At 41.7% G+C, this 26943-nt stretch overlaps 2 protein-coding genes and 1 pseudogene across 15 annotated transcripts in view; all 3 read right to left on the bottom strand.

The window, feature by feature from the left end:
- The window catches only part of mapk8ip3 (mitogen-activated protein kinase 8 interacting protein 3), a 31872-nt gene extending 18321 nt beyond the window's left edge, over window positions 1–13551 (bottom strand). For 8 of the 14 annotated variants that reach the window (XM_087839715.1, XM_087839706.1, XM_087839703.1 and 5 more), the window contains exons 1-9: window positions 12524–13551; window positions 8201–8321; window positions 7353–7423; window positions 5463–5554; window positions 3715–3738; window positions 1982–2126; window positions 1044–1272; window positions 814–916; window positions 507–625 (exon numbers count right to left, since the gene is read on the bottom strand). In XM_087839715.1, coding sequence (XP_087695841.1) covers window positions 507–625; window positions 814–916; window positions 1044–1272; window positions 1982–2126; window positions 3715–3738; window positions 5463–5554; window positions 7353–7423; window positions 8201–8321; window positions 12524–12829 — 1210 coding nt within the window. In that variant the 5' untranslated portion in view covers window positions 12830–13551. The remainder of the gene's footprint in view (window positions 1–506; window positions 626–813; window positions 917–1043; window positions 1273–1981; window positions 2127–3714; window positions 3739–5462; window positions 5555–7352; window positions 7424–8200; window positions 8322–12523) is intronic. The other 6 variants (XM_087839714.1, XM_087839712.1, XM_087839709.1 and 3 more) reach the window with 5 other exon arrangements.
- Window positions 13552–18021: 4470 nt separating this feature from the next.
- LOC148102918 (uncharacterized) lies at window positions 18022–20259 on the bottom strand. The gene has a single exon (XM_087840266.1). The coding sequence runs from the start codon at window positions 20135–20137 to the stop codon at window positions 18518–18520; it is 1620 nt and encodes a 539-aa protein (XP_087696392.1). The 5' UTR covers window positions 20138–20259; the 3' UTR covers window positions 18022–18517.
- A 3095-nt stretch (window positions 20260–23354) lies between these two features.
- Window positions 23355–25106, bottom strand: LOC148102919 (uncharacterized; annotated as a pseudogene).
- Between the last annotated feature and the right edge of the window lie 1837 nt (window positions 25107–26943).

A 26943-nucleotide genomic window follows, 5' to 3' on the forward strand; every position in this document is an offset into this window, starting at 1 on the left:
TATAACAAAGACAAACAATGAAAGAAAAAGTGCATGGATGTGCAGCTGGAGCCGGGGTGTGAGATTGTGGTTTTTTTTAGGATGACTGTGTGGTGATGCAGACGTGTGCTGCAGCGCCCCATGCAAGACAAAGAATGTAAAGTTAGTGCAGCAGATTCGCACAGCCTCGCATGGAGCTCGGAGCCTGCAGTGCAAAGAAAATACAAATGCTGGCTCTGTGTAACACACGCACACTGCACATGCATCTGCCCTTATTTTCTCTATTTAGAGTGCGATAACATGGCATATTGGCCTGTTAGCTTATAGTAAAAGTCACCCTGGGAGGACGAGGTGAAGATGGCGCTTTTATTTGTTTACAAGTATCTCCTCTGAAGTAAATCATGTGCTGCTGACCAGCATTGCACTTTCATGGGAAAATTATTTATCTTCCAGGCTTTAGGGCTCTTGGATTAGGGTGTCAATAATGAATATATCAAAACATACTGAAACCAGAATCCTGTTCTTACCTAGCAGCTCAGCACCTGCATCCACATCCCCAATGATGTCCGACTTGGCGTCTTTGATCTCGTGGTAGAGAGAGTCTGTGTTGATGCCGAAGGCCTCGTTAACTATGCCCTGGGAGGGGCTGAAACATATATTTATTTATTTAATAAATATATAATATAATGCTGTTGACACGCAGGACTAATCCATCAAAGCTCTGACCACCTAAAGGATTTCTAGATCTGTTTCTGTCTTTGTTTTAACAGGAAAACATGGATGTTGATATCCTTTTACACTGCGTGCTTAAAACAGCAACACTGTTGCTTGTACCTGTTTCCTCCTCCATAAATACGGGGGTCCAGACACATATCCAGCTCTGGTGTAGAATCGATGAGCTCCTGAAACTCGGACCACTCGTCGCTGCTTCCCATGCCTGGAAGAGCAGAGTACCGAGTGTAGCTGTCTGAACGTTTTGTGAGCAACTCTGCAATCTACTGACATTTTATGCAGCGTAACTTCAAACCTCTGAAGTGAGGACACGCTCAGTGACATCCTCTTACCGATGCTGACATTCCTGGTTTCCTGGGAAACCTGCACCTCCATATTCCGGCTGAGACGCTTAGCGCTTTTCCTGCGGTTTCCAGGCCGCGTGACGTCAAAGTCGTGCCCGTGGAAGCTCTCGTTGATGGGGGTGACTGTGGCGGACGGGACAGAGGAGGTGGGTGTGTTGGACTTACTTCCTGTGCTGCTGGGTGTGGCTGCCACCGAGTCCGACTCTGATCCGTCCTCCTTGGTGAGACACAAATGACATTATATGAGCATCGTGCAATGAAAGAAGGCCGGGGATGTCTCTTACTTTGCTCTCTGATTGTAAAGTTGGGAATTTTCTGCTATTTTATTTTGCGAATGGGTTTAAACGTTTATCTTAGATAACAAATAGGTAAAGTGACGGGGCTAAATATGTAAGGCAAAACACATTAGACTCTGGATAAAAAAATTATGCTGAGTCATTTAAATTGTATTGAGTATATTAAAATTGCTTCTAAATTGTGTGTTTCAGACTGAGTTCAAGGAAATGGGGTTTCCTTGGATAGCATATGAAGCACTGTATGCTGTCAGTTTATACGAACATTAATAAACATGAGCTTAAACTTTGCGTAAAAGCGTAAACTAAAACACGACACAAAAAGCAGCTTCACAACGCCACAGTAAAATAAGGACACAAGAAAAAACTGCATGAAGCCAAAAACAAACATCTAACGGCGGTCCCTGCTTGCTTGGGTCAACATATCGTTTATACCTAACTAATTAGATTAAAAACAACAACTGAGATTTCCAATGCAAAATTAATTTCCTCAAAAGTGACACAAGCAGGCGTGGGAGGGGAGGTGGTCCGTGTGGGTGTGGCCGGCAGCAGTAATGCCAGCCTCTCCCCCTTTCCACTCCCCAGGCTGCTGTTATGGTCGAGGGAGGAGGACAGGGCCATTTTCCGTCCCACCTGGTAGGCGGAGCTGAAGGTAGAGTGGCCGAGCTCGCTGACCTGCCAGATGTCTTTCCCGGGAATCATCCTAGCCCCCCCGAGTCCCCCACGTACCATGCCATCAGGGTACAGGCTCAACGATGGTGGGCGCTCTGCTTTGCTGCTGGAGGAGGAGACACAGAGGTGGTGGAGATTAGGTGAGACTGCCTCTTGGTTGTTTCAGTGTATTATATTCAACGCCCTTCCCCCCCGGGGTGCTGGAGCTCACTCTGGCAGGCATATAATGCAAAGCAAAACCAGTTTTTTAAGTCTGTGCCTGGGTTAAACTATAGCCCAAGAATGTCAAACTCATTTTACATCGTGGCCACATGCAATTCACTTTGATCATATTATTGACCCTTTGTCAATTTAAAGCCTTTTTACTGCACCTTTAAAAATCCAGAGATATCTTCAATATAGGAAAAAGAATTGCATTTCAACAGTTCAATTCAGTTTTTCTACAGGATGAAATGCTAAAAGGCCTAAACATAAATGCATTTCTATCATTAACATTGAAAAAACCCCAAAAAACTAGCGCTGTCAGCGTTAATCTCTTTAAAATGGCGTTAACGACATAACTGCATTAACGCGGCAAATCTCCGTTAACGAGTTACCGCGGATCGCCCTGTGCATGGGGCTGGACGGCGTCAACGCATTAACGAGCTAACCGCGCTAACATGTTTCTGTCTTTTAATAGTTTAACTCTTACTTGTTTGCTCTAGAATAGTATGAATGGCATTTGGGGAGGTCTTTATCAGTAGGAAAAGCCCTAAAAAAAAGCTCTATGAATATATAGTTAGTCCAAAATCTTTCCCCTCCTTCACAGTTTCCAAACATATCCAATGGGCCAGACTGGAGTTTTTGTTGGGCCGATTCTGGCCCCGGTATCTTATGTTTGACACCCCTGCTATAGACAGTCACTCACACTCTCATTCATGACTCTTTGTTGCTGTCTCTGTACAATAAAGGTGAAGCTGTCAGTTAGCTTAGCTTAGAGTGCTATTTTGTTTCAGTCCACAGGCAAACAGATCCACCTACTGTTTTAGCTAGCAGCAGAGGCTCCACATCATGACCTCCAAAAACTGCTAAAACAACAGACTGATGGTTTAACACTTGGCTTTGTATAGATTTAACCCCGTACATGTAAACTAATGAGTTTTAGATGTGCTATGGCTTTGTTGCTGCCTTTGGAAAGGTCCAGACTAGCTGCACCATGTGTTTGTGTGAAGCTACACTAACCTTTGGTTTAAACATCACAATTACTGCCCAGACATGACAGCATTGATCTCACTAATCCCAACAAAAAGCATCCAAAGAAAAAACAACCTCAGATCCTGATGTTTAAAATTATATATAACATGGACAAAGCAAAAGACAAGCAGGACAGGCAGACAGACAGACGGGGACAAACTTACTGGCAGAAACACATGAGGGAGAAAGAGGAGAAGGTAGGGGGAGATATTGGGAAAATATGCTTAACATGACCCTTGATCCATTCCTTAGTCCTTAATTTAAGATTGAAGTACAACATCGCTGATGCATCCAACATAATAAATAGATGTTTAAAGCATCGATAACTAGCAAATTAAGTGCATTAGGGAATACTTTCATTCATAAAGTGTGGAAGCGCAGCAAATATAAGGGGAGGGATATTTTTAATTCAGAGTCAAGGGAAGCGGAGCGAGGCAGTCGAGGAATCATGTTGGATTTACCTTTTCCTCCATGTGTGTCGTTGACTGTGCAAACAGCAGCACAGAGAGCAAGCCAGCAAGACAGACAAGACAGACACTGATTAGAGAAGGACAGGAGACAGGAACATGCCATGACGCATAACACCGCACAAACAAACACCCACTTTTACACATTTAGTTAAACTACAGTTTGTTTAGTTTTTTCTGCACATCTTCACTGTCTTGTCTTTAAAACTGCTTCGGATAATCAAATGTTCACTTTATTAATTCTGAACACCCCAGCAGGACTCCAACAACCACCTATAACACTGTCCTCATGCATTCTCCAGTAATAAGTACAGTTGATGAAGACTTGCAGGATTGAGATGCATTTCATTAGACGCTGTAGCCGAATTGACTTTAGAGATACACGATACACAGTGGCATGGAAAGCTTTGAGCACGACTGGTCAAAAGTTCTGTAACTGCATAACTTAGTGAGGAAAAAATGAGCTGAGGTGAAGATGAAATATTCTCTTTAACATTTAAAATCTGGTGTTTTAACTTTTTGGTGTTTTAACTTTTTCTAGTGTCTCAGTTTTTTAGGGCTCTGGCTCGTTCACAGTCATGGTTAAGAAAGGCCAGCGGAAGCAAAGTCCTGTCCCAGCAGCTTAATGGCAGTAAGACGATTAAAGTAATTGATGTCCAAAAAAGAGGAAAAGTCAACAAAAATACAGCAAACTCAATCAGAGCCTCGGAGAAATGGCAGCTAGTGACAATACTGGAGGTTTGGTTTAGTTCAGAAAGAAAAAGAAAACTTTCTGGAACAATTACAAATCAAACCCTTCTCTCACTTCAACCCTTCAACGAGATTTAGGAGACTGTGGAGCACAGATATAATCATCACAGGGAAGTTATTAAAGGGAAATCTTTCCTGCATACTTAACACAAAGTTGCATCAAAACTTTGCAAATGCCAAAAAAGGAAAGGGGGGAAAAAAGGGTGCAGATTATCACCATGAGACCATCTCTGCAACTGTTCGGGGTTGAATCAATAATGTTTTGGATTCATTTTGCAGCCACTGACATTGGACATCCACTCGTAGCTGAAGGTTTTGCTATGACCTTTATGGTCATCTGTAACCTAAACATCTTTCGCGGTCTTTCGGTAGACTTCAAGAGAACCTGCATGCAAGAATCTCACAGTTTGACACCTTTTACAGGAAAAATAGGCAAAAAAATCTAAACTAAAACTAAAAGATTGGTACTGCTGAAAGCAAGCTCATCATTTACTCAATTGATTATTTACAGTATCAGAAGTCTGGAGCAAACTTCTTGCATGCCTTTCACTGTGGTTATTTTATGAGTTAGTGGACATATTGCTAAAAGTGACTAATCTGGAGCTTAGATAGGCAGCTACACCAGATGTCCCGCTCCTCTTCTAGCTGTCAAGCCCATGGGATTGGCCCTGGCTCAACACGACAAGCTGGCACATTAAAGTCAAACTTCCTTTGTTTTTCTAATTATTTTCCACAGAGGTTTATAATGACTGTTGCGTCCGTTTGCACATCGCCTCTCCTCTCTGTTAGCGGGACACAGCAGCTGTTCAGTGTGGCTGATGACAAACGGCGCCAGCTTCAACACAAGAAATGTGCTGCAACACGAAATAGATAGATGATAGATCTGTGCAAAACATCATCAACAACACGACGGGGGGTGATAGTTCAGATTAACAGAAACAGACAATTACACACACACAGAATATAAATGAAAGAAAAAACAAAACACTCACGATCGTCCACAGCCGGTGCCTTCTGATTGGCTGTTACTCCCCGCCTGCTGCATTTTGGACCGCTCTATGTGCTCGACGTACGTCTGAATCATCTGTGATCCAAGAAATCAAGAACAAAAAAATCATTTTGAGAACAACCGGAGAGCAGGGCAATCTGGACTGAGGGCATGGATGTAGCGTAGAAGACAATATCTATCTTTCTTACACTATATTTTACACTATTTATTTATTTATTGTACTTTTGTTTATAGTATCTTGTGGTGTTATGTAACTGAATGTTGTGCATTATGAATGTAAAAGCCCAGCAAGGAATAAGAGTCAAAAATTAGCAATAGCTATAAATGTCAGTTTCATGCTCCATATTGGTAGCATGCTATAGTGCTAATGCTAAGTATTCAGTCAACCTTCCAGACTGTTGAATTCAGGTGTTCCAATCACTTCCATGTTCACAGGTGTATAAAAATCAAGCACCCAGGCATGCAGGCTGCTTCTACAAATGTTTGTGAAAGAATCTGTCGTTCTCAGGAGCTCAGTAAATTCCAGCGTGGTACTGTGATAGGATGCCACCTGTCCACACATGAAATTTCCTCACTACTAAATATTCCACAGTCAGCTGTTAGTGGTAAGTGGAAGCGATTGGGAATGACAGGAACTCAGAGCAGGGTCAGCCGATGCAGAGGCAGATAGTGTGCAGAAGTCGCCAACTTTCTGCAGATTCAATCGTTAAAGAACTCCAGACTTCATGTGGCCTTCAGATTAGCTCAGAGCAATGTGTGGAGAGTTTAACAGTTCCATGGAAACAGCTGCATCCAAGCCATAGTGACGAATCACGCTTCACTGTCTGACAATTCAATGGACGAGTCTTGGTTTGGTGGTTGCCAGGACAACGGTACTTGTCTGACTGCACTGTACCAAGCGTGAACCTTGGTGGAGTGAGGATAAAGGTGTGGGGATGTTTTTCAGGAGTTGGGCTCAGGCCCTTAGTTCCAGTGAAACGAACTCTTAATGCTTCAACATACCAAGACATTTTGGCCAACTTCATGCTAACGATTTTAAGGGAACAGTTTTGGGTCCCAGATGGTCCAACATGACTGTGCACCATTGCACAAAGCAAGCTCCATAAAGACGTAGATGAGGAGGTTAGGTGTGGAAGAACTCAACTGGGATGCACAGAGTCCTGACCTCAACTCAACAGAAAATCTTTGGGATGAATTAGAGCGGAGATTGTGAGCCAGACCTCGTCAGTGTCTGAACTCACAAATGTGCTTCGGGAACAATGGTCAAACATTCCCATAAACACTCCTAAACTTGTGGAAGTCTTCTTCCCAGAAGAGGTGAACCTGTTATAGCTGCAAAGGGTGGGCCAACATCATATTACACCCTATTGATTAAGAACAGGATGTTACTCAATTCATATGCGTGCGAAGACAGATGAGCAAATAGTTTGGGCAATATAGTGTATGTTGAACCACATGGTCCTCTTTAAATAAATACATTGAAAATATAAAGGATTAGAGTTATTTCATGATTGAAAATAACTAGTATAATCTACTACACACTGTGTTTTGTGAATTAATGGATAACCAGACTGATGGGGGTCAAAAGTGCTTTGAATACTTCACATATATCACACATATTTAGATACTCTGAGTTGTAGAAAACAAAAAAACACCATTCTGCTTCTTTTACTGAAACATTGCTCATGATGGCTGTATCATTCAAGCTTAGTATCATGAATATTTGAAATGACTGTGAGCATGTTTGGTGGATTATGCCGATATGGGGCCTAATGTGTAATAAATCCTAGCTAGAAATCAAAAAGAAAAGAGTAGGTGTTCAGCAGACTATCTAACTCTTGTGATTTCACAGGAGGGCCCAAGGTTTGCTCACCTCAGTGTGGCGCTGATGCAGAGCGTTGTACTCTTTCTTCATGTCTGACTCTCGCTCTTCCAGCCGAGTGACTGTGAAGCAGACGGACACAACGTCAACTTCAGGAGCAACAAGAACAAAAGTACATTTAAACAGCCGTGACATCCAGCTCACTTTATAACCTTTCACCAATTAAATGGACATGAAGTATCATTTTGGATTGCATAGTAGGAGTGCAAAGTTATGAAATTGAAATGATTGCAAATTTATGTTTGCCTGCTTGTATTTAAATTGCTGCACTATTTAATATAGTAATCATTGGGCGAGAAACAAAGAAACATTAAGGGTACAGTGGATCCCCGCAAACATGCAAATAAATAAATCCCTAAGCTAACTGGATGCCTGTATTTATAATGTACAGCAAAGAAAATCAGTGTTTCGTTTCAAAATCAACCAAAGTCTAAAAATACATCCTGAGCGTGTCTACTTCTCTTTCTGCCTTCCCTTCAAAACTACAGTGGAAATGTATCCTGGAGCCTCTGTGTTATCTCTCCTGCTGTCCTCCTTCTTACACACACACACACACACACACACACACACACACACACAGCTGTTAAACACTATTTCCAGTGTTTTGAACGAGCCTCAGCAGCCACATGTACAGCATATTCTATTAGACAGGACAGTGTAGTGTAGACAGGAAGGCAGTGGAGAAAAGCGGGAGCACGATGACCTTCAGAGGACAGCCTGGGGCGGACTCAAACCCAGGACCCTGCAGTAAGCAGTACAACCTTCGGTATAAGGGTCACCCGTTGAGCCAGGTGTCCTACACCTATGCACAGCATATAATATGACGTCTATGCACTCACTCTGGTCAGAATAGTTCTTTGCCTTCAGCTCCAGCTGTTTCCCCTGTAGCTCCAAAAACTCCACCTGTATCTGCAGGTCCTTCTTCTCGGCCTCCAGCGAATCCTCAAATTCAATAAATTTCTGATAAAAGGCAAACAGGAGAAAAAAATAGACCGAGAAATTAATTTACAGACTCTAAAAGCGAAAGGTCACATAAAATTAGTATTTTTGTTATAATTCATATGAAGGGAAACAGCATATCATTTTACTTCATATTGTCTATGAATTACATAATTGTTCATATCAGCTTCAGAGCAGTGATATATCAGGATATATCGGGGCTTTTGTGCACATGTCAAAAAATGAAAACTGAACTCACTTTACATGTGGTTATATGTGCCAGTAGTATCTGGGTATTATGGTAAAAGTATTTCACAGTTTGTCACCTTCAGGTCTGTATAATAAATTTATCTCACAATACATGCAGAAACACAGAGCTGCCTACTCCCCCCCGCCATGCTGCCTGTTCCATTTTTTTAAATAAAGCTGCTCACAATGACGTCCTTTTTTCCGCAAGTCCACAAAGTCTTAATACGGTAATCCTCTGACTGCAGGCAGACCTTGGAAACACCAACGTGCAGCAGATACACGCCACACAAAATAGCAAGCACTGCAACACAACAGCACTCTGAAAATACAACCAGTGCTGATGCTGTACCTAAAGCATTAATTGCAGGGAATGAACAACACTTGTCATTGACACATGTAGAAATATGTCCACGGCTACAGGGAAGAGGTCACTAAAGAATTTAACCAAGTTTAATGAATTACCGAAAATGTGGCAAAACACACCCTGAAACACGCAGCACAGTAAACAACACTAATGCTGTGGTCTCCTTGCAGCTTTAGCAGAAGGAGAATGTGAAATTCCTGGAGAAATTGCAGAGTGATTGCTGCAGCATTCTTGTAGCTGCTGCAGTTTTTGCACTGTACTCATGGTGCAGGAAGAGCGAACCTCCAGCCTTGTCACTGCTGAACATCCACAGCATTAACATACTATAGATTCAATGATAAACGACCGAGTTTACGCATCAAAACACTGTCTTTGTGACGTACTAGATGTCTTTGTTTCTCGCTGAAACAAAACACAGCAATATCTTTCGTCCTGCCCCCCTCAGACTGGGAAGGTGCCCTTCAAGTCCATCCCTCTATCCCCCATGCCTTTATCTGCACGAGGCTCCTAAACCCGTGCAGGTAAAGGCACATCGCTTTCCATTAAAATGCAGTGTTAGTGAGGCACAGCTTGCAGTGTGCACTGGTGTAACTACAGAAGCAAGAAAAACACGGTGCATTCTCATAAATAACTTTAAACTGTGCGAACAGCACTCGGACAGGTAACGTGACACAGCGTAGGAATGAATGTTTGCGCGGTCCAGTCGGAATAATTCTCATTAAGCTATCCTGCGATGTGTGACAAGTGAAACTAAGGAGCTTCCCTGACAAACTGACTCTAAGTGTGACTGCAGTGTGGTCACACGCTCAACTGTGACCACACTGATATCTGAGGAGTTATATCTGAGTGATATCTGAGGAGGGTGTGAAGTCACAACAGCATGAGGAGGAGCAGAGGAAAATCTGAAATCTTTGAAATTATTATAAAATCTAGAGGTTAAGATAACATGTGGAGTTTAGCTGGTTAATCCTTTGTATGTAAATCACATTAAGAGAGATGGGGAAAAGATGGCTGGAGACAAACGCAGGATGTTTTAGCAGGAGATGCTACAAAATGGTTAAATTTGTGCTTGCGGGTATCTCGGTCGAACGCTTCATGAGTAAAAAGATGCGGCTGTTGTCTTTGTTTACCATTAGCTCTAATAACTTTGTAATGTGAGCTGCCTTTTCTGCTTGTTGTTGTCCATGTCTTGCAGGAGGAGGCATTATTGTTTTCCTCAGACTCTGTTTGCTTCTTTTTCCTCTTATTATCCTTAGACTCTTTCCGATCTGGCCTGGGCTGGGCCGGGCGTTTGCTCGCCTCTGCCGTAGCTTTAAAAAAAACCTCAGTCTGTTTCTTTCTCTCTGCTTTTGTTATTCTCACTCTCTCTCTGCTTCTCATGAGCACAAATCAGATTACAGTCCCAGACTCCCCCAGTGAGCTCTGTGTGCTATTGATTTCCTGTGACTTCTACCCATTTGCACATCATCCCATCCCCCTCTGCACCCCAGTGATGGAGAAAACTGTCTGTTTATTTGTCATCTAATGTCATCAAACAAGTACAGGTTTGTGCAAAAGTGTGGGCAGCCCTGCACGAAACTTCAAATCTTAAATATGCAATGTCTTCGAGACAGCTTGTGCCAGAAGTGCAAAGAGAGATTTGCATGTGGGTGAAAGAAATCTAGGCAAGAAAAGAGTCCTAGCTGACCACAAAGAGAAGATCTGATTTCTTTACAGTGTTTTGGGTTTTTTTGGCACACATATAAATAGCATGTAAAGGCATGCATTGTTGTTACAGTTTTCCTTTTCAGTTTCTGCAGAGGCACGACTGATGGCTCAGCACCTACTTTAACCTGCAGCACATGTTCATTTTCAAGTACTGGCCCTACAAAATCCCATTTTCACAATAAGCATTTTCTGTCTGTAATGATATTAAACTGAAGCGTAAATACAAGGCAGCTTAAAGTGAAAACAAACTAGATAACTAACAGAGGGGACGGCGCTGGGGAGAGCAGATGACAAAGTGGGCTAAAAGCTGAGCTAAGCTGACACCAGCAAGGCTGCCAGTGATACTCTGAGGCCTCTTTGGATGGGAGGAGGATTAAAGTTGCTTTATGATGCCTGCCTGCAGGATCTCACTGCTGTTATGACACCACTCAGGTAAAAACAGAGGAGATAAAAGTGGCTGCAGGTGGAGTTCAGTCTGTAATTTAATAGCCCCGTATTGAAACACACTTTTTGTTGTTTGTGTTCCTGTTCTTTCACTGTTTTCGAGTGCAAACGCCCACACAGAGAGTCACGCCGACTGTGCCTTTATCTTCATGCATGTCCTGCTATCATGTCCTCCCTCACTTTGTGTTTGCATACTGTGTTTTAGTTATATTTGCATATACTTCTGCTGTGCTGTTTTAAAGTTTAAGGAAGGAGCACTTAAAATTCCACGTGTGATGATGGTGGTAGCAGCACTGCTAATGGTTAGCTGGAGTACTGGCAGGAAAAAAGTGATAATAAAAATCTGTAATAGTGACAAAGCTATTAACTTTAACTTTAAAGTTAAACAGCAATATGTGGAAAACTTGTAGTAACAGAATTAATCGATGTTAGATTTTAACTTCATTTCATAAAGAATTTGATGTTGATAAACAGACAACGAGGGTAAAACTGTAAGATGTCTTTTGTTTCAATGCATGTGCTTAACTTAAAAGGTCAGAAGGGGGGCACAGGGTGGCACTGCCCACCCCCAGAAATATGATTGTCTCAGACAGTTCTTACAGTACAGATGCGAGCTGGAGTATAATGAGTGATGGTGTATTACTTGTAGCACATTTACTCAAGTATGTTACTGAAGTTTTCCTGGTTTCTATTTCCACTTCACTATATTTTCAGTACAGTTATTATCCTTGTACTCCATACCATTTAATTTACTCTAATTTAGCAGATTTTAATATTTAAATCTATGGATCTAAAAATCTGTATTATTATTATTACCATTATTCATAAAACTCCCCGTAGCAACATGAGTAACATGATTAAAATTGTCTCCAGTCGTAAGATTAAAGTGATAAAGATATAAATGGACCAATAACTATGATCCGGTAATGCAATGTTTAGGATTCTGCCATAAACCCATATTTGGATGCAGGATTACAACTTTTACTCACCTAAAGTATCTAAATACGTCTTTAACGTGTTGCAAAAACATTGTTTTAAACCAAAACAATGGTTTACCTTTATAATAACACCATCTGCATGAGGACTCCTAGTTGATAATTATGATAATTGTGCCTAGTGTTTTCAACACTGCTGTGCACCCCTGCCTTGGTCTGCCCATTCCTGGGCCCCCTGATTTCAGAAATCCCGGAAACGTCCCTGTTGTTTACCTGGTTGACCCTATTTAAAAGAAAGAGAAACTTCCAGTGGTGTCTCTATACTCATTTAAATATCCCTAAGTAATGTAAGCAGTGTGTTTAGGAGTGACTGCAGTGCATTGACACTAATAATACGTTTAGCAATCCCTGTCACAGGCCTAAACATGAGTCACATGTGCCTACAGAACAGGACGGCTGGAAGTGATGATAATGACGGGCCTGCGGTGGCCGGTGGTGCTGTGTGGGGAGCTCTTTTAACGCACCTCCTCCGCCTGCTTGCGCAGCGCTTTCTCCCTCTCATACTGGGTGATGAGCTGCTCGTTGTCCTCCTTCAGCAGTTCCAGCTCCACCTCGTGCTCCTGGTTCTCCGTCAGCACCGCGTCGAGGTTTTCCAGGACGTTCACCACAAGCGGCATCAGCTCCTTCACCACCTCCTCATCGTAGCTGTGTATCAGCCGCTCGAACTCCCGGTAGATGCTGTTTGCCAGGCCCGACACCCGCTCCGACATCACGGAGCCGGAGCCATAGTCGTCCTGGTAGACCACCTCGTCTATCTGCAGCTCCATCATCTTGGCAGCTGTGGTCCAGATGAAGCTACGCCTCCTCTCAATAGTTTTTCAGGCCCTCCTAAAAGGCGAGGGTGTCACCGCTTTTGAATGCGCTCAGCACGGGGGAAGGGGCACATTCAATCACAGTCTGCCTTCAAAAAGGAGAACAGTCATGCCATTTTGCAGCAGGTTTACAGAACGGAGGCAGACTGTTGTGTGCGCATAACCTTGATTCCCCTGCTGAAAATATCGGTTCTAATAAACTGATATGAAAAGACCCCCTCCTCCTCCTCCTCCTCCTCCTCCTCCCGCTCCTCCAGCCAGTTACGGGCTATCGCCTCCAGTCGCGGCCCTGTTATCCCTGTCCTCCGGCAGAAAGCATCAGATCCTGGGCGCTGTGGATGGGCACTGGGCCAGCCTGTAGATCGTCCATGCCGAGGAGCGAAACGCCTTCGTCGATGGTATTGCACCTGCCTCTCAGCAGCCGCAGCCATGGACCCCAGCCATTGCTGGCAGGGAAAATAAATAATTAATAAATAGGTAAATAAATATTCTAGTTAGTCTTCCCGATAATCGCCGATGGCCGATCCCCCACTATAGTCTCGTTTTATCCATATCTTTTCCTCTTCCGGCAGGCCGCCGATGCTGCTGGCCAGACTCGGGCGTTTTTTGGTGATATCTCCCTGTGGGAGAGGCTCTCTGTGTTGCTCAGATGGAGGAGCCAGCTGACCGACTCTGGCTGACGTCACACCGTCTGCATAGAGCAAGCAGATGCAGTGCGTCAAGTCAGCGAGGCAAAACCGGAAGTTGGTTGCAAAATTTCACAATAAGCTGCATAGGTTAGAGCAGAGAGTGCTAGCATAATGGGCAGGTTTTTGACAGGGCTTCCACACAAACGCAAAGCAGAAGATGAAGCAAATATGTTTCCAAACTAACTTCCTTCCAAGCAAAATACTAGAAAATATGATGAGGCATATCTTATCTTGCTTTTGGCTTCACCTGCACAAGTGCCAAGGCAGGTCTCCCCAACAGAATTAGTTCCCCCTGCGTCGGGAGCACGCGCTGGGCTGTCCAAATCACGTACAAACAGTATCCCACATTCTTGATTTTTAGTTCACAAATACTTCTTATAAACTACTCCTGACCAATGACTACAGTCATTGCTCCTGACATTTTGGAGATCTTAGCTCTTTATACAGTAAAGTTACAGTGGAACACAAATAATATCAGGCTAATCCTGCCACAAATCACGGACAAACAGTATACCACAGTTTTTTATGTTTTTGAACCCATTTTGCACAGAGAGACATGAAACATGTTACTTTGTGTCTCTGTGCAGGCCAGGGCCAATTATATGCCGCAGCCTAAAGGCAGCTGAGTTGCAGAGGCCAGAGTGATCACTGGCTATCTACTTACTATGCCACAACTGGCTTTGTGGCATAGCTGGCTCTGGCCTTGGTCTGTGTGTTTTTACTTCACAGGCAAATTGGACACTGGACTGTTTTATCTTTTACTTTTTGATCATTGTGTTAATAAATTACCTTTTAGAATTTTATTGACTGTCATCTTTTTGCCTACGGCTGGGACAGTTGGTCAGACCTAGAATCTTTTTGTGTGTGTACAACTGTGGCAAAAGTGTTCCCTCGATGGCAGTGGCCTTCTGCAGCAGCTCAAAACAGCTGGAGGAGCTTGAGGAATGAGCCAATAGGATGAGCCGAAAGCGTGCAACATATGACAGACGCTCACATCCTATGTCAGTACCTCACTGGATCCGAGCTCATCTCAGGGAGCTGATTGGTCTGTATGAAATGATCAATAACTGTGAGTTATTGTGCCAAGACCTGCAGTTCCTCTAATGGCCACTTGAGTCTGTCTCTCCATAGACTCTCATGTTAAAATGTGCAACTTTAAAGCAGAAATAAACACGTTTACAGCTTGATACAGAGACCTGTTTGGTTTTGTGTGACTACTTTTCTCCTTCCCAAAAACTCTACCCTGTTTATATTTTATATACAAGTGAATTTATAATGTCAGTGCCTTTCCCAAGAGTCTTGGGGATCATCAAGATGTTTTTGGTAAACGTGAGAGGGCCTTTGGGATCTTGTTTTTCTCCTTGAACTCTCCCATGGATGCCATTTTTGCCCAGTCTTTACCTCATTGTTGAATCATGAACACTGACCTTAAGTGAGGCAAGGGAAGCCTGCAGTTCTTTAGACTTCAGTTCAGCATTCAATACAATCCACTCCTCACAACTCATCAGGAAACTGACAGACCTGGGCATCAGTTCCCTCATCTGCAAATGGTTACTGTACTTCCTGACCAACCGCCCCCAACATGTCCAGCTGGATAACCGCTGCTCATCTACAATCACAATGAACACCGGTGTACCACAAGGCTGTGTGTTGAGCCCTCTACTCTCTCTTCACCCACGACTGCAGACCTGCTGATGGTTCCAACACCATCATTAAGTTTGCAGATGACACCACGGTGATTGGCCTCATCAGTGACAACAATGAGGCCGCCTACAGGGAGGAGGTGGATCGTCTGGCTGAGTGGTGCGACAGAAACAACCTGCTGCTTAACACCGAGAAGACCAAGGAGCTCATCGTGGACTACAGGAGGAATGCTGACCCACATCCACCCATCTACATTAAGGGGACGGCTGTGGAGCGTGTGAGCAGCTTCAAGTTCCTGGGAGTCCACATCTCTGAGGATCTCATCTGGACGACCAACTGCTCCAAGCTGGTCAAGAAGGCTCACCAGTGCCTCTTCTTCTTGAGGACTCTGAGGAAGAACCACCTGTCCTCAGACATCCTGGTGAACTTCTATCGCTGCACCATCGAGAGCATCCTGACCAACTGTATAACAGTCTGGTACGGGAACTGCTCTGCCTCGGACCGGAAGGTGTTGCAGAGGGTCGTGAAAACTGCCCAGCGCATCGCCGGAGCACCACTTCCTGCCATAAAGGACATCTACAGGAAGCAGTGTCTGAAAAGGGCTGGGAAAATCATCAAAGACCCCAGTCACCCATCACATAGACTCTTCACCCTCCTGCCCTCTGGGAGGCGCTACAGGAGCCTCCGGACTAAGACCACCAGGTACCGGAACAGCTTCTTCCCCACAGCTGTCAGACTCCTGAACTCTGCCTCCTGACATCTGACCCACATTAAACTCATGGACTGAACATACACACACCCACAACCACCTACACACACACACAATGCACAACTGTACCCTCAAACACACAATAATAACATGGACTGAACCACCTCTCACAACCACTAGCACTTTATACAGCCTCTGTAGAAATTATCCACATATCTCACTTATCTTAACTGCACTACTGTATAGCTCTGTGTAAATAATCATTCTGTACATACGATAATTTTTAATCCTACAACTGTTTATAACTTGCATAGTTCACATTTCTGTATAACTGTATATCTCAGATTTCTGTATAGTTTTTTTTATTTCATATTTATATCCTGTTCATAGCCTGTACATAGCTTGTACTCACTACAGCCTGTACATACATATAGTTATAGAATATTCATAACATACTTCATACCGTGTACATTATAACATACCATAATAGACCCATTTCTGTAATATACTTACATATCTATATTATTGCTAATATATATTGTAATATATCTATATCACGGCTAAAGCACTTCTGGATGGATGCAAACTGCATTTCGTTGCCCTGTACCTGTGCATGTGCAATGACAATAAAGTTGAATTCTATTCTATTCTATTCTATTCTATTCTATTCTATTCTATTCTATGTTGTTCTGGTTCTTTTGTGGCCTCCTGGATGAGTCATTGCTGCACTCTTGGAGTAATTTTAGTAGGCTGGACACTCCTGGGAAGGTTCTAACCCTTTAATATGATCTATGGTTTCATAATTGGATCAATACGAACACAACTGGATTGATACTTTGTTTCTATCCTCAAAATTCAGCATGTATCCCATTGTCCATCCATCCATCCATTTATTCTGCAATTGCACAATGACAGACAGCCAGTCTGTCGCAGGACTACAGATTACACCGAGACACAACAATCTAATCCCACTATATCCCACTGAACTGTGCATTTTTAAAAGCTCGTTTTTATTAAAAATATTTTCATTCCAACTCTTTATAGCCTATAACAAACTTACACAACAGAAGTTGACCCAAACTCCTTTAAAGACAGAACATTTACATTTCAGGTCTCAAAAAATCCACAGTATCAATACACAAGAAAACTGTGTTAACTAGTATATTACTGTGAGTTGTTAAAATTACAACATTGTTGTGTTGGTGTTCATGAAAATGTGTTCCGAACTTGGCAAATGTACGATGATTCAGCTCATAAATAATAACACACTGCTCTTCTCTACATAAGCTCCCTTTATAGGTTAAAAGTATCGGTATCTGCAATACTGCTCTTAATTTACTCGATAACGAAATTTGCAGAATGCAGAGCACTGCTGCTGATGAGTAGCAAAACAACTGAATATGTCAGGAAATAGTTCACTAGATATATAAATAAGTAATTAAAATATACATTGACTTAGTTTAAAATGCTCTGTATTTCTATTTTTAAATAATTAATTACACATTTTTAATTCATTCTAGTTTTATTCCAGACCCCAATATACTGAGGGTGGGCTTGCACTTTGGGGTCCCCCAGTTGCTGCCCTATGTATTTTCATATTGATCTTAACTGCTTTCATAGAGAAACACCTTATAAAAAGCCATATAATTTAACTTATAACTTTCTTACAAGTGTGGTGTGCATTGTCAACATAGGAATGTACCGCATTAGGATTTAATGCCACATTTGACCTCCAACCTTTTGTTCTGACTTGTCATACAGACTATAGTGAGGGTCAAAAACATGATAATGTTATTTAGAGCTATGTTCCTTACTGCCACTGGCAACATTTAGGAGATTTTATACCAATATATGTGGATTCTAATATCACATATCCTGTCATCCTGTATCTCTGTGAGGTCAGAGGTCAAATTTACAAATAAATACCTCTTATCTATGACCTACTCCTACATAAAGTTTGTGTAATCAGAGTAAAACATCTGCCATATTTTAATACAATGGTTGCTACTAAAATGTTTGATTTTGAATAGAAGACAAACACACGTGTTCAGTCTAGGTTGAAAATGTACACATTTGTGTGACAATGAAAACATGCAATATTCAAAATATAATCTTTTTAGGACTTTATTAATGAATTTAAAAAAATCAATTTGAAATGCCCAATAAGATCACAGGGCTCGCAAAATCGCCCGTCGGCTATATGATAACCCGACGGGCTGAGATCGATTTTGGTCGCCCGACCGGAGATATCGCTAGCTCCGGGACGATTTTGCGAGCCCTGAGTTGTGTATTAGTTGACAAAAAATAAATAAAACCCCAATAATCTGACAATTCCCTCTGAGCAAGCACTCGGCGACAGTGGGGAGGAAAAACTTTCTTTTAAAAGCAAGAAACCTCCGGCAGAACCAGGCTCAGTGAGGGACGGCCATCTGCCTCGACCGGTCGTGGGATTTTTAAAGTGACTCATTGGATGTGAAATAAATTAGCTTGTTTGAATCGTTTGTTGTTAGCCAATTTAAAGAGTCACTTTGATGTCAACTAATACACTTAAACTGTCCAAATAATTTTAAAGAAATATTTAGAGTCAATCCTGATGGATTGACTCTAAATATTAATTTTGTTTTGTGCGTGTGCGAATCCTACAGCTCGACCCACAGAGGAAAAGAACCTTCCGATGAAAGGTTCACTTTCTAATATGGTTACAGCATGCTCTTTGAAGACCCTAATAATGAGCTCGTAAACATATCTGTGGTCTAATGCCATGAATGTCAGTATTACATCTGGGTCTTTCCACTTCTCTATGAGAGAATTGTACACCATATTACTGAGGAATATCACATGTACAGCGGGGATTGGAATCCTTTTGATTCGAGGCCAGACTTTACTGAACAGCTGTTTGGCGATGGTATCAGCTTTTTCAGAAGAGCAGGGTGAGTCTGCATTTTCGACAACTTGCTTCACCAAGTCCTCAATACACATTTCTGCAGAATACTTGTATTTTTGAACCTCTCCAGCTGCCCTAAGGGCTGGATTCTGCAACGATTCAATCAAGTGATTTTTAATTGTATGAACCGTCACCCTGCGCATTAAGGGGTTCCTGTCATTTAGTAACTTTAACAAAGGTTTTTCTTTGCAAAGTGTTTGGAGCTCTTGGTAAATGGCCTTATCGAGACCTTTTAATTTTTTTTCATCTACATACAGGTCTTTGATGTTGACATCAGACACCACATTGTCAAAGAGCAGCTTGTGTAGTTTAGCTGAAGGTTTGTAGCGGGACGTTTTTTCAGCGTGTGAGAGTACACCATGAATAAGTGCGCTCACATGCTCATTTTTGTCAGCATCGCAAGATCTGCCAGTAACTCCAGATGATGATTTTTCTCCCGGTATTGGAAACATAATATCTTTAAATTCGTTCAAAAGTGTCTGGGAGATATTGTCAGTTTCTGGTAGCTGGTCTTCATCGTCCTCTGTTTTTCCACACCATGCGAAAAACCTTGTAAGTAGGTTTTGCTTCTTTCGGAACAGGTGGTCTTTGAATATCGAAATCACCACTTGTTGGTACGGCGAAGCTACAGCCAACGCAATGATAACAAGGTTAGGTGTAATACCCAGTACCTTTGTAATGTCTTTAAAAATTGCCTTTTCAAGGCTTTTGATCCTCTTTTTTTTAATATTTAGAGTTCCTTTTTTAAGTTGCGCCCACAGAGCTATGAAGAGACCCTGCTGAATCTCATCGGATGGCGACACATTTGCCTCTCTTGAGGCATGTGTGATTACTGCCTTTATGAGCTCTTTAACAAGCAACTGTTCCTCTGACAGTGGAGCTTCCACTGTCACATCATCACAAGGTGCAGAGGGCTGAGCCTCGCACACATCACACTCCTTTGTGGAGTCCTTGGTGGGCTCAGGCACTGGTGAATCTTTTGGCCCCTCATGATTCAGTTGCTGGGTGCATGAATTGGGGCAACATGCACAGTGCTCCGATTTCTCCCCCAAGTTGACACCATGCCCTTGGCCGAAACCACCCTCACAGTCCTTGATCATTGCCATGAGTTCCGTTAAGCCGATGTGAATCACGGATGATGTAATGCTGCCAAGTGACCGCATGGTGTTTTCATCTGGGCACCCTGTTTTCAGTGCACCCCACTGTTCGTCTGTCATAGTAATAAAGAAGTCCCTAATTTTGTCTTTTATAGTTTCCCTAATTTGACTGGAAGAATTCATGTTTATATTTTCAGGCGTTTTCTGTAAACTGTTGCGTTTGGCTGTGAAACACTAATGCTTCTTACTAAACTGAACGGGTAACTAACCCTGTATTTAAGGTTGTATTTAGGGGGTTTGAGACGTCAAAGGATCAAAGGCATTCTAGCGCTAAGCCCCGCCTACATCCTTGATGACGGCAACGTTCCGTTACCTAGCAACCGCTATACGCTGACGATCAACGACGATCCACAGTAGTGATGGTAAATTTGATTCTTTTTACTGAATCGAGTTTTAATGAGTCACTCACCAAAGTAAATCGGTTTTGAGTCATTGGATTCACTGAGTCAGTTGACCAGAGAGTGAAAAAATGTACATTTTCACTCAAGCTTAATTTGTTTGAGTGAAAATGTAAATCCTACTGCTAAGATAATAATAATAATAATAATAAACTTTATTTATAAAGCACACTTAAAAACCAAGGGTATGCCAAGGTGCTTAACAAGTAAGATAGAGAATAGGAGGAGGATAATAGAAATAGGACAAAAGCAAGTACTAAGTATGCAAGCAGGTAGCTGTCACTGATACATAGGAAAGCAACAGGTACAGAGCAAACAAGAATTTAAATGAGCATAAAAGTGCATGATATAAAATCATAAAAGAAATATTAACTAGAGGGAAAGGCAAGATTGAATAAGTGGGTTTTTAGTCGTGAGAGATGAATGATTCTAAAAAAAAAACCCCAACTATTTTATAGAGCAAAAAGAGCAAAACATTTCTAAAATGAAGCAATTTCCTATCAAAATTGCTTAATAAACATTTATTTTGTTTATTTTTATTTTATTAGTATTTTCCTTAAATGTGTTAAATATATATTTTCTCATCTAAATGTCCACTGAAATGTGAGCCAGGGGGCGGTAATACGCCTTAACATTGGTGGCCAACCAAGAAGAAGAAGAAGCTGTGAGCCAGGAGGGAGGGGGTGAGCGAGTCCTGAGTGATTTGCTTAAGCTTACGATTCAGCACAGGAGGGAGGGAGTGAGTGAGTGAGTGATTCGTTCGCTCTATGATTCAGCACAGGAAGGGAGGGGGTGAGTAGCTCAAATGTGCTGTTAGCATGTTAGCACAGCGATGCTACTGTGAACCGAGGAGCTATTGTCTTGATGTGAGCTTCTACTCAGGGTTTTTTCTTCCAGTTCAGAGCAGAAATTTTTTTTTTAAGATACTGGATGTAGTGTTTTTCTCCACAATTTTAATTATAAGCTAGATATATTGCTGCTAACAGCAACAGGGATGAGTCAGTGAGTCAGTTGAGCTTATGAATCATGATTCATGAGTTAGTAAAGTGATTCTCGAGTATTGAACGATTCGTTCATGATTCACGCATCACTAATCCACAGTTGTTGTGATTCAGTGACAGTTGTGTGGTGGATGTCAAACATGTAGCCTACTAGTGCACTGCTTTAACCTACATCAAACACTTTTAAAATCCTCGGTTTAAAGTTAGAATGTCAAGCTACCCCCCCCCCACTGTGTTCTTACCGGGTTTTCGATGATGTCTGGAAAGCTATGCTAATGTAAATGTTTATGTAGCTTCACTGATTCACCTGCAGATACAGAATGGTCACATGTCTGTCTTTACATTACAGGTGATCACGCGCGGTGAGTTTCAGCCAGCAAAGAGTCCATTAAATTTTTGTTGATAATTTAATTGAATCTTGTTTTTTATTAAAAAATATTTTCATTCCAAGTCTTTATAGCCTATAACAAACTTACACAACAGAAGCTGTCCCAAACTCCTTTAAAGACAGCACATTTACTTTTCAGGTCTCTAAAAATCCACAGTATCAATACACAAGAAAACTGTGTTAACTAGTATATTACTGTGAGTTTTTAAAATTACAACATTGTTGTGTTGGTGTTCATGAAAATGTGTTCCGAACTTGGCAAATGTACGATGATTCAGCTCATAAATAATAACACACTGCTCTTCTCTACGTAAGCTCCCTTTATAGGTTAAAAGTATCGGTATCTGCAATACTGCTCTTAATTTACTCGATAACGAAATTTGCAGGATGCACAGCACTGCTGCTGATGAGTAGCAAAACAACTGAATATGTCAGGAAATAGTTCACTAGATATATAAATAAGTAATTAAAATATACATTGACTTAGTTTAAAATGCTCTGTATTTTTAAATAATTAATTACACATTTTTAATTCATTCTAGTTTTATTCCAGACCCCAATATACTGAGGGTGGGCTTGCACTTTGGGGTCCCCCAGTTGCTGCCCTATGTATTTGCATATTGATCTTAACTGCTTTCATAGAGAAACACCTTATAAAAAGCCTTATAATTTAACTTATAACTTTCTTACAAGTGTGGTGTGTATTGTCAACATAGGAATGTACCGCATTAGGATTTAATGCCGCATTTGACCTCCGACCTTTTGTTCTGACTTGTCATACAGACTATAGTGAGGGTCAAAAACATGATAATGTTATTTAGAGCTATGTTCCTTACTGCCACTGGCAACATTTAGGAGATTTTATACCAATATATGTGGATTCTAATATCACATATCCTGTCATCCTGTATCTCTGTGAGGTCAGAGGTCAAATTTACAAATAAATACCTCTTATCTATGACCTACTCCTACATAAAGTTTGTGTAATCAGAGTAAAACATCTGCCATGTTTTAATACAATGGTTGCTACTAAAATGTTTGATTTTGAATAGAAGACAAACACACGTGTTCAGTCTAGGTTGAAAATGTACACATTTGTGTGACAATGAAAACATGCAATATTCAAAATATAATCTTTTTAGGACTTTATTAATGAATTTAAAAAAATCAATTTGGAATGCCCAATAAGATCACAGGGCTCGCAAAATCGCCCGTCGGCTATATGATAACCCGACGGGCTGAGATAGATTTTGGTCGCCCGACCGGAGATATTGCTAGCTCCGGGACGATTTTGCGAGCCCTGAGTTGTGTATTAGTTGACAAAAAATAAATAAAACCCCAATAATCTGACAATTCCCTCTGAGCAAGCACTCGGCGACAGTGGGGAGGAAAAACTTTCTTTTAAAAGCAAGAAACCTCCAGCAGAACGAGGCTCAGTGAGGGACGGCCATCTGCCTCGACCGGTCGTGGGATTTTTAAAGTGACTCATTGGATGTGAAATAAATTAGCTTGTTTGAATCGTTTGTTGTTAGCCAATTTAAAGAGTCATTGACTCTAAATATTAATTTTGTTTTGTGCGTGTGCGAATCCTACAGCTCGACCCACAGAGGAAAAGAACCTTCCGATGAAAGGTTCACTTTCTAATATGGTTACAGCATGCTCTTTGAAGACCCTAATAATGAGCTCGTAAACATATCTGTGGTCTAATGCCATGAATGTCAGTATTACATCTGGGTCTTTCCACTTCTCTATGAGAGAATTGTACACCATATTACTGAGGAATATCACATGTACAGCGGGGATTGGAATCCTTTTGATTCGAGGCCAGACTTTACTGAACAGCTGTTTGGCGATGGTATCAGCTTTTTCAGAAGAGCAGAGTGAGTCTGCATTTTCGACAACTTGCTTCACCAAGTCCTCAATACACATTTCTGCAGAATACTTGTATTTTTGAACCTCTCCAGCTGCCCTAAGGGCTGGATTCTGCAACGATTCAATCAAGTGATTTTTAATTGTATGAACCGTCACCCTGCGCATTAAGGGGTTCCTGTCATTTAGTAACTTTAACAAAGGTTTTTCTTTGCAAAGTGTTTGGAGCTCTTGGTAAATGGCCTTATCGAGACCTTTTAATTTTTTTTCATCTACATACAGGTCTTTGATGTTGACATCAGACACCACGTTGTCAAAGAGCAGCTTGTGTAGTTCAGCTGAAGGTTTGTAGCGGGACGTTTTTTCAGCGTCTGAGAGTACACATATGAATAAGTGCGCTCACATACTCATTTTTGTCAGCATCGCAAGATCTGCCAGTAACTCCAGATGATGATTTTTCTCCCGGTATTGGAAACATAATATCTTTAAATTCGTTCAAAAGTGTCTGGGAGATATTGTCAGTTTCTGGTAGCTGGTCTTCATCGTCCTCTGTTTTTCCACACCATGCGAAAAACCTTGTAAGTAGGTTTCGCTTCTTTCGGAACAGGTGGTCTTTGAATATCGAAATCACCACTTGTTGGTACGGCGAAGCTACAGCCAACGCAATGATAACAAGGTTAGGTGTAATACCCAGTACCTTTGTAATGTCTTTGAAAATTGCCTTTTCAAGACTTTTGATCCTCTTTTTTTTAATATTTAGAGTTCCTTTTTTAAGTTGCGCCCACAGAGCTATGAAGAGACCCTGCTGAATCTCATCGGATGGCGACACATTTGCCTCTCTTGAGGCATGTGTGATTACTGCCTTTATGAGCTCTTTAACAAGCAACTGTTCCTCTGACAGTGGAGCTTCCACTGTCACATCATCACAAGGTGCAGAGGGCTGAGCCTCGCACACGTCACACTCCTTTGTGGAGTCCTTGGTGGGCTGAGGCACTGGTGCATCTTTTGGCCCCTCATGATTCAGTTGCTGGGTGCATGAATTGGGGCAACATGCACAGTGCTCCGATTTCTCCCCCAAGTTGACACCCTGCCCTTGGCCGAAACCACCCTCACAGTCCTTGTTTATTGCCATGAGTTCCGTTAAGCCGATGTGAATCACGGATGATGTAATGCTGCCAAGTGACCGCATGGTGTTTTCATCTGGGCACCCTGTTTTCAGTGCACCCCACTGTTCGTCTGTCATAGTAATAAAGAAGTCCCTAATTTTGTCTTTTATAGTTTCCCTAATTTGACTGGAAGAATTCATGTTTATATTTTCAGGCGTTTTCTGTAAACTGTTGCGATTGGCTGTGAAACACTAATGCTTCTTACTAAACTGAACGGGTAACTAACCCTGTATTTAAGGTTGTATTTAGGGGGTTTGAGACGTCAAAGGATCAAAGGCATTCTAGCGCTAAGCTCCGCCTACATCCTAGATGACGGCAACGTGCCGTTACCTAGCAACCGCAATAGGGCTTTGGAGTTGACGTCACGCCGCAATGCATTATGGGAGCGCAGCGCCATTTTCGGGGTCTACGAATCAAAACAAACACACTGTTGGAACGATGACTACAAGAAAGATGCTTAAAAGCAGCTCAAAAGAGAATGGACTGTATAGAGACCGATTGCGTCCAGAGGTGAAGCGGCGGTACTTGCAGAAAATAGCGTGCATTGGAAATTTGGACCTGCATGAAATACGGCCGTGGAGTAGAAACCCTGAAGACCAACCGCTATTGACGTAGCCTGACATATTTTCGTACCCTGTCTGTGGAGTCAGCGCGTACAAGTCGTCATTCAAACAAAGGCAAGTCAGCTCGAGTACTGCGTGTGAAATGCGTTTGAATTTCCCCCGAACATTCACATTAGTGCAGCATAAATTCGTTCATGAGGGGGAAATTACAGTGAGAACATGTGGAGGCTGTTAGAGGGATGAGTTCAGTGCATTGATGTGACATTGTCCTGAAGGATTTAGTTATTCTTTATGGTTAAAGAAATTGCACTAATTTATTCATATTTATTATAATACATTTTATTTTAATTTTATACATTGATTATTGACCTGCAGAATCTCCTTATCATATTAAGGGATTCATAATTGTCACTTTATGCTTTCTCCCTCTCTAAAGTGATTACATCCTTGCATTACATACTTTAGGTTCATTTTCTGCAGGCAGGTTTCTGACAGAAAACAGGCAGATTTACACTATAACATGCAGCGTTCTATAGATGGACACATAAAAAAATGAAAAATTACATGTATGTGCTAACTTTCTAAACACTTTGTTACATTTATGATAAAGTAGATAGAACACATTTATAACGGCCTTGGCTCATAGTTCTTGTCTTTAAATTAACTTTGTATGTGTGTGTTTCAGGTCCTGCACTCTCAAAGACTGAATGAACGAGCATTACAGCCATGGGTCACTGTGAGCATCACAGCGAAGGTTGAAGCCGCCCACTGCACCTGTATGGCCGGAGTCGCGGAGACCTGCAGCCACGTCCCTGCTCTTCTGTTTAATGTAGAAGCAACAGTGTTGATCCGTGGCACAAGGACTGTTACAGATGAACCTGCATACTGGGTTTTGCTGGGTAATATGACCAAGATACAGCCAGAGGTTGGCCATAAGATAGACTTCTCTTCAGCTGCCCAAAAAAAGGCTCTTGATCAAAACATAAACAGACCATCCATAGTGACAGGTAAAAGGAGCCGTCCTCAAAAAAGAAAAATCCCACCTGCTACTTTGGAGGAGTTGTCACTGCTTTTGGATACTTAGCAGGAACACAGTAAAGCTGTGGGTTTTTGGAATGACCCATAATGTTTTATCTAGGGGTCTAGATTTATGCCTGTTTTGCACTGCCATGTAAATAATTTGCATTTACTGAATATGTACTGACTGAGTACCACTGTTCAAAAGTTGAATAAAGAAACAAACTAATTTGCCTCTTTTTTTTTTTAATTAAAACCACTTTATAGAACATCACATCTGTTACAGTGTAGAATCCATGTCATTTATAGTTTACAAATGACAAAATGTTTACACAAAATCATGACAGTGTTTACATGATATCACCCACTACTAACATTACTTTATTTACTGTATCTTTTGAAAAAATACAGCAATTTTAAAAGCACAAGACTTTAGAATATTTAACAGGAGCAGGTTTCATTTTTCCCTGGTTTTATTATCACACTGTTCACCAAACACAGCAAACCTTCACCATCTTATCCAGAAG

This window comes from Neolamprologus brichardi, chromosome 4 (assembly GCF_056152115.1).
Source record: "Neolamprologus brichardi isolate AB-2024 chromosome 4, ASM5615211v1, whole genome shotgun sequence".
In the NCBI taxonomy this organism is placed as follows: Eukaryota; Metazoa; Chordata; class Actinopteri; order Cichliformes; family Cichlidae; genus Neolamprologus; species Neolamprologus brichardi.